Source organism: Eufriesea mexicana, unplaced genomic scaffold (assembly GCF_001483705.2).
Source record: "Eufriesea mexicana isolate 0111107269 unplaced genomic scaffold, ASM148370v2 scaffold2646, whole genome shotgun sequence".
In the NCBI taxonomy this organism is placed as follows: Eukaryota; Metazoa; Arthropoda; class Insecta; order Hymenoptera; family Apidae; genus Eufriesea; species Eufriesea mexicana.
Window position 1 is genome coordinate 259,951 of NW_016910740.1, and position 7,950 is coordinate 267,900.

Here is a 7,950-nt window from a genome sequence, read left to right on the forward strand (position 1 = left end):
CTCAATAAAAACAGTCGCATTGATATGAAGTCAAATTTCTTTTTTACAATAATATTACAAATATATTAATGAAGAATAGCTAATCGACCAGTATTTGTAGCATAAATTAGACCTTGACCAGGTTGTGGTGCCCATCTGATACAATTTATACTTGTGTGTCCCCTAGTTGATTGATTATTTTGTAATAAACTTCTAACCCACGTCATACTGTTATTTTTAGCCATAACATGTAAATATTTTCTTATATTATTATAATAAATATTTGTGTGTTTTAGTCTATAAATGATAGCCATAATATATTCGTTTCCAATACCGCTACTTGCTAAACCTAATAGAAGGTGTTCTTGTGTTGGTGAAATTGATACTGACACCACAGGACTATATACTTTTGTACAATAAATTTCTTCTCCTAATGTTTCCCATTGTAAACTATAGACTCCTAAAAATAACATTACATAAAAATATACTTAATATAAATATATGTTATAATACTAGAAACATTATTTAAAATTATAAAAAAAAATTGACTTAAGAAATATTAATATTAATTAAATATGTAATAATAAGAATTAAATAGCCATAATCAGATTATTCTATAAATAATTTATTGTTCAAACAACATATTAAATAACACATTAAAGATAAAAAGTATTTAAATGTATCAAAAATATTAATTATATTGATATCTATCATAAGATTTGTTTGTGTATTCCAAAGTAATAGATTTTTATTAAAATCTTCTTTTTTTTTTTGAAATCATTAATTGATGTAAAATGAACGCTTAATCACTATGAGCAAAAAATATTAGTTCTTACAAAAAATTATAGAAAACAAGAATTAAATAAAATTATCAAGCAGTTTAATTCTGCTCCAGAAGAGATCATTTTTGAGTGAAGAAATGAAAGTATGTGATGCATCTATGATTACTGTTCATGATAAAATTCATTCTTAAAGTAAATAAACTTTTGTTACTTTAATAATGTTTATGACATAAACTAAAATTTATGAAGCATATTATATTATATAAGACACTATGTTATACTACTATATGTTATTACATTATTATTACATAAAGAATAATAAAAATGTTCCTGATCATAAGTATAAAAAAACAGATACACAAATTATTAAGTATTTATTGATTAATTTGCTTTATTATTAATATGAAATATTTTTCATATGTACTTGTTCAAATATAATACTATATTCATCAAACATTATTAACATTATTAACTTTATTATTTTATATTAAAAATATACTGAAGAAATTCTACAAACTTAACCGTTTGAATGCCACGGGTTATTATTGTTTCCCAATCGATATTTGCCAAGCGGCGCGATAGCGCTTGTCATATTCCGTGTCCAAAAATGCCGAGCGGCGCGATAGCGCTTCTCATATTCCGCGTTCACCAACCGAGCGCGCTGATTGTCAGCTTCGCAGCTCAGAGCGCTTGCACTTTTGGACACAAAATAGAAGAAGCGCGATCGCGCCGCTTGGCACTCAAACGGTTAAAGAGAAGATATACAACATTAAAGAAAGTATATAGTTTATTAAAGGCCATTAAAAAAATTTTCATTATTTATAGAATAATTTGATATATTTATTTATGTATTATTTTAAAATAATTTCTCACCTGCAGCCCTCATAAAACAGGTTGCCAATAGTTTTCCATCCGAAGAAATATTTACACTGGCGTCGTTACGAATTCTGCACTTGTTTATTACAATATTTTTCTCAGCTGTATTATAAGAAGTACTTTATAAATGAACTATATGATTTCAAACATAGAATATAATAATAACGATAATTATATTTACAGTTCGTAATATCTGGTATTTCTCCCTTAGAAAAGTCCCATGCTTGTACACGGTAACTGGAAATTCCTGAGAAGTTTAACACTAGTGTTCTAAAAAATTGAATATTTTATTGCAGGTAAATTATATTAATACTATTACTTTTTATATAATGGAGCCCATAACCACTGTCTCAAAGTGTATGTAAATAGGTTCTATAGAATGTTTCAGAACTACAGATCAATCAAATAGCAAATATTAGGGAATGATGTTTTGTCTAATCAATATACATATTTTTTCTATTTTTTTTTAATATGGAAACATTGAAAGTATAAATTTAGAATGGCTATTGGAAAACAGCTTGCCATAAATCAACTGCTTTTATTAGATTTCAATAAAATTTTAAATAATAAATTGTATACATATAGAAGTGAAATCAAAAATTTAGTTTATCAAAAATATTGTTATTTGAAAATATGATCATTCCAAAATATTTTCACACAATTTTTATATTAAAATTCTTTAAAACAATGAAATTATGATTTCAAATTCATTTAGTTGTCATGAATGAGAATTGTATTTTAAATACATTCTTATTTTTGAAACAAAATTTTTAAAAACAATATAGCTATTGAGAGTCAAATGGCTAACTAATTTGACTGAAATTTGACGATACTTTATCTAGTTATTCTATACCAATTATTTAACCATTATCATAAAATTATTTTTATATTTGTTTCTGTTTTCAAAATATACAAAAATAAATTGACCTCTACTAGAAAATCATAACTACATTTTAAAATCAAAAAATAAATATTTTCCAACTTGATTACATTAAAAACTATATTTACGCACTTATTTAAAAAATCGTCTGTTTTTTTTTTACAATAATTAAATAATATCCGAGTTTCGCTACAAGACTATACTCAAAAGATTCATTTTATGAAAATTTATTTCATAAACTTTATTTTATAAAATTTGTTAACAAAATTTAAGTGATTGGAAAATTAAAGTATACTATTTTGCATGATAAAGCATTTACTTTATGTTTATAAACTGTTTAATTCCGTTTTAAGTGCATATAGTTTTATATATAACATACCGCAATTCCAGAGCCACAAAGAACATTTTAAATGGCGCTTTAAATTTTTCATGTTACACTTACCTTGAAAAGGTCTTTCGTCATCATATGGAAGAACTAGTTCCCCTCTTCTTCCTGTTCGTAACCTTGAATTATTGATAAATTGTGGTCCAGAGCTTTCATTATTACCTATTATTACAGTACCACAGAAGCTGGATTGAGTACTATGTGAAGGCTCTGTTCCAGCAGTTCTGAAAGAATAAATCGTTTGATTTTGTGGCTTTCAATATAGTTATTTGATATTTGATTATCATATGTCCTTCTAACGTACTTTAAACCTACATAATTTAATGAAGAATACATAAGATTTATTTACTACTATATTAAAGAATATTTAATATATAATATATTGTATATACCTGAATATTCTTAATTCTCTTATATAACTATTTCCAATGCCTGTGATTAATTTTCTTCCTAAATTGTCAAAAGCTACATATCTGAAACATTTAATTAAATACAAATGTTTGATACTTATAAATGATATATTTATTGTAGATTAAGTAAAACTCATAAATTTTAGTTGTTATTAAATTAAACCAGTAATTTTTACATATGCCATGGGCATATAAATAGCTAGAGATTCAGTACTAAACCAGAGACTCAGCTAGATCCTTAATTAGGCATTATGTCATAAATAATATGAAAATATGTTTTTTGAAATGAAAAAAAATTATTTCATAAAAATGAGGAACATTGAAACATGATAATAACAGAAAAATACAGATTAAAACTAGATTGAAAAATAGTTTTCATTTTTTTTATTTATTTTTTTTTTAAATTCACACAAATAAAATGAAAGTTTTTCTAATTTACTAACATTAATTGCAAAAAAATTGTGTTGAGGCTCAAATAAAAGTGCACATGAAAATAGGATAAAAATATTTTGCCTCATATGTTTTTCAAAAATATTCTTTTTTTCATATTATTACGAGATATAATAGATTTTTTTTCAAGTGTTTTGAAATGGACAATAAACAAAAAAATATTTAAAAACAACTAATGAAATAAGAAACATCTCAAATTTTATTTTATCATTAATATATATTACAGAAAAAGCCTATAAAAATTTAATTAATTTCATTATATAGTATTTTTTAAAAACTTAATAAATACATTCTTTTAAGATTTGAGACAAAAAAATTTCTTATATTTAAAAATATTTAATACTACATAATAACTATTGTATATAAAATATTGTATCAAATATATCAAATATTATATCAAATATTAGTAAATAAAGTGTTTTTGTTACTTTAATACTTAGGTATATTGTAATATTTACTCTAAAAAATTTTTTAAAAAGATTAGATAATCTTAATTTTAAATAAAAATATCTATATATTACTATATCTGTTGTAGATTAAATAATGTAAATATTATAATTTATTCTATAATATATAACATAGCAAAACTTACCTTACTTTTTCTAAGTTGGTCTTAGTAGAAATTACTGCAAAAGGTTCAGATTGACTCCAATCCCAAAAATGTATTTCATTATTTGTTGCTATAACAAGTAATTTTTCAGATGGATGGAAGGCAAGAGATGCTATGACTGTCTGACTTTTTGCATTCCAAACTTTACTACCATCCTATTTTAACAAAATATGTTGTAAATTATTTTTTTATTGTCTTGTTTGCACTGGATATTAAAATACATTTAAACACATCAAAGTTATAATTTTAAGATAAACTTGAGCATTAAAAAGATAATCAAATTTCAGGATAATAAAATTTTAAAACGAATAAATGGAAATTGCGAGTTTCCTCAGATATCTGCATAATTCATAGTTAATATACTCACCTAATCTAATAATATTAAATATTTTTCTTTAGGAAAAGCTAAAATAAGATATTTACCAAAAATTATCTACTATACTAAAAACTATAATGCATTAAAACTTATGTTGTTATGCAAGAGTGTTTTAAACATCTTTTAAGTCATTAAAAATTGATGACAATATCAATGTTTATAACTTATACTGAAACATTTTGTATATTACTAAAATGTAATCAAAGTAGTAAAAAAAAAAATGTTGTTTCTCTCACAATCACAATAATATTCTTACAGATAAGTAAATTTACTAACTCTTAAATCCCAAACGCGAACTTGACCACCAAGGCAACCAGATGCTAATATGTGACTAGAAGAAGGATGAAATGTAATACACCATGGAGTACGTGGATGACCAGAAAGAATTTTAATATTTTTTCTAGTTGCTACATCAGTAATATAAACACTGTGATTTCCATGTGCTGATGCCATTTTAGTGCTAAAATTTAATTTTATAAATTAATTTGCAATATAATTAAAAGATTTATTTCCTTACCGATCGGGACTGAAAACCATTAAAAATGTTGCTCTAGGATATCCAGGCAAATCATATTCCTATAAAAAATTATCAAAGTAAGTAATGTAAAAATAAACAATTTTATAAGAGTATGATATAATTACCAATTCTTTATAACTTTTCTCAACTAGAATTATTTCAGCCATTAATTCTAATTCACGTGTCTTAGTTTTATAACAATTATAATATAAAAATCCAAAGTCTCTGAGCATTAAGTATCTCAATATATTATGAGACTGATTGCAATGAAGCAATTCTGGTCTCTTCTTGACCTGCTCCATTTAGCAGGATGTCCTATAATATTTATAAAAATGGTTAAAGAAAAAATAAACGTCTAACTTCATAATAGCATTAATATATGAAATATAAAATATAATAAAAATATTAATCAACTTTCATAGCTACCTCTAAGCATTTTAATTCGTGTGAATTTATTCAGTTATTCACTTTAAAATTATTTCAACTTAAAAATTTCAAAATAAATTTCAAATCTAATCAATTATTAAATTAATAAAATATGCACAGGCTCTACATAAAAATAACATTGGATAACCAGTTAATTTTTTTAATTACTTGTTATTCTTTAAATGTTAAATAACAACATATATTGCATAAATCATAGTATACTTCTACAAATTGAATAAGAACATATAAATACATTTATTTATAGAAACTATTTTATGCAATAAAATTAATATAAAAATTTTGACTTATAATTTTTTTTAACCGATATATATATAATAATATTATATAGTTTCTTTCTCACAATTAATATAAATAAAATAAAAATTTAACCTTGAAATTTAAAACTAAAATTCCTCTTACAAATTTCCATTGCTGTAAGTATATAGATTTGTAAAAGCCACAATATTTTTTTGTACTCTATACATAGTAATAATTAGAATTATGTTTTTCATATACAATATTTTTTGAATATGTGAATTCTTCACTGAAGATATAGGATTATAAAGTTATTTTACTTACACCAAACAAATTGTTTTTCACCCAGGATAAAAAAAATATTAACGAACTTGTAAAATTGTATTATTAGCAAAACTTATAATTTTTATACTTTCATTGTATCTGTATTTTAATAAATTGATAAAGTTTTTTTTAAAAAAGCGAATTCAAACGTATTTATGCTTAAATATTTGTAATTATATATAACCTGTGTTGTGTTCCCATACAAGATTTCTTCGTTTTGCCGGTAACTTACCGACGTCGTTTCTTTAATTCATCTTTTGTTTTACGTTTCCTTACTATTTTTTGTCATTGATTCTTTTTGTCGTACTAAAATGGCCGAAGCTTGTGCAATACAAGATAAATTAAGGCTTTTGTACATTTAACTTATTACATAAATAAATTATCTTCCTTCTTCCCTGAGATGTAACATTTTTTAATAACCATGACAGAACAGTAATTTTCTAATTTTGTTAACCAGTAAAATGGAAAATTTGAAGAAAACCCAAAGTACAATTGATGGCTGCACTTAAAACAGAGATATTTAATTTGAATGAAATAAAAAAACTTTATCGCAGTTCTCAAGAATAAAGATACAGAGTTTCAAAATTTCAATGAGAAGATTTTAAATAAAATGCATGCAGATAACGAGTTAACTAAGGACATTTTAATTATTAAAATTAGTATGTGTGACAAATACAAATTACAATATTAACAATTAAACTGTTAATGACACAGGTGATGGAGCTAGTATAAAGCTCACTACATCTACAATGCCTTAATTTCAATGTTATAAAAATATATATGATGATTCAGAAAGTAAGAGATACAAGCTACAAAAAATTAGAATTCAAAAATTTATTGACAAAATTAGAAATTTGCTGCCATTCTAAAGTTAATTCAAAGATATTTATAATGATGAAAAGATATGTTAAAAGTAACAGAGAAATTCTAGAATCTCATTTACACAATAATCAAGGTTTTCCTAGCTGATGAAATTGAAAATAATTTTTTACTGACTATAGAGAATTACAAGAAGATAGTAAGAAATCTTGAAAAATAGTTCGTGAAAGAAGAAAATGTTAATTAAGGCCTATAAGGGGGAACTTCTGAACTTCTTGATTTCTTTGATACATACTTAAGGCATTAATTTTAGTTTCTGAGATAATCGCTAGAACTAGAAACTTTTGCTATAATTACTTATATTTATATGTCTATAGCAATGTATATGTCAATATGTACTCCTTGTTTATCTGCTATTTACATGAACAAAAGATGAACTTATAAGGGTTAGATTTGGGTATATATCGGGTGAATTAATTTAAAAGACATCTTTTAATGAATATTTTACACAAGTCACCACCAGTGATAACTAAAACCTAGCAATCTAATGCAACCAATGCATTACTGATTTTCATCTTTTTTTTTTTAAATAATTTTTAATAAGGTTAGATTATTATGTGTATATAAAATTTAATGTAATAGTAACAAAAATTTTTTTTTGGATATTTTGGAAACTGAAATTATGAGAATTAGGAACATGTACCCTAATTTCAAAAATTTTCATGGATCACCTTAAAAGCAAAAACATCAAATGCTAAGAATTCTGTGGTTGTAAGAAAAAAGATTCCATGTTACAAAGTTTTATTTTCAAGATAATGTCATTTAAAGCTCACAACATCAGTTTGTCTTATAAATCAGTCA

At 24.0% G+C, this 7,950-nt stretch overlaps 1 protein-coding gene across 1 annotated transcript; it reads right to left on the reverse strand.

The window, feature by feature from the left end:
• Window positions 1-6,326, reverse strand: LOC108550329 (activating molecule in BECN1-regulated autophagy protein 1). Its single transcript, XM_017904045.1, has 10 exons — window positions 6,271-6,326; window positions 5,391-5,580; window positions 5,266-5,324; window positions 5,025-5,208; window positions 4,355-4,527; window positions 3,295-3,375; window positions 2,960-3,126; window positions 1,819-1,884; window positions 1,635-1,739; window positions 1-439 (listed from the first exon to the last, which is right to left on the reverse strand). The coding sequence occupies exons 2-10, from the start codon at window positions 5,565-5,567 to the stop codon at window positions 66-68; spliced, it is 1,386 nt and encodes a 461-aa protein (XP_017759534.1). The 5' UTR covers window positions 5,568-5,580; window positions 6,271-6,326; the 3' UTR covers window positions 1-65.
• Between the last annotated feature and the right edge of the window lie 1,624 nt (window positions 6,327-7,950).

Bases quoted from the DNA above. Each gene is read 5' to 3' on its own strand.
- LOC108550329 (XM_017904045.1), bottom strand. From the start codon at position 5,567: ATGGAGCAGGTCAAGAAGAGACCAGAATTGCTTCATTGCAATCAGTCT. The intron at 3,127-3,294 runs GTATATACAATA...TTATTCTTTCAG, and splicing joins AGAGAATTAAGAATATTCAG to AACTGCTGGAACAGAGCCTT. The intron at 1,740-1,818 runs GTAAATATAATT...CTTATAATACAG, and splicing joins AATACCAGATATTACGAACT to CTGAGAAAAATATTGTAATA.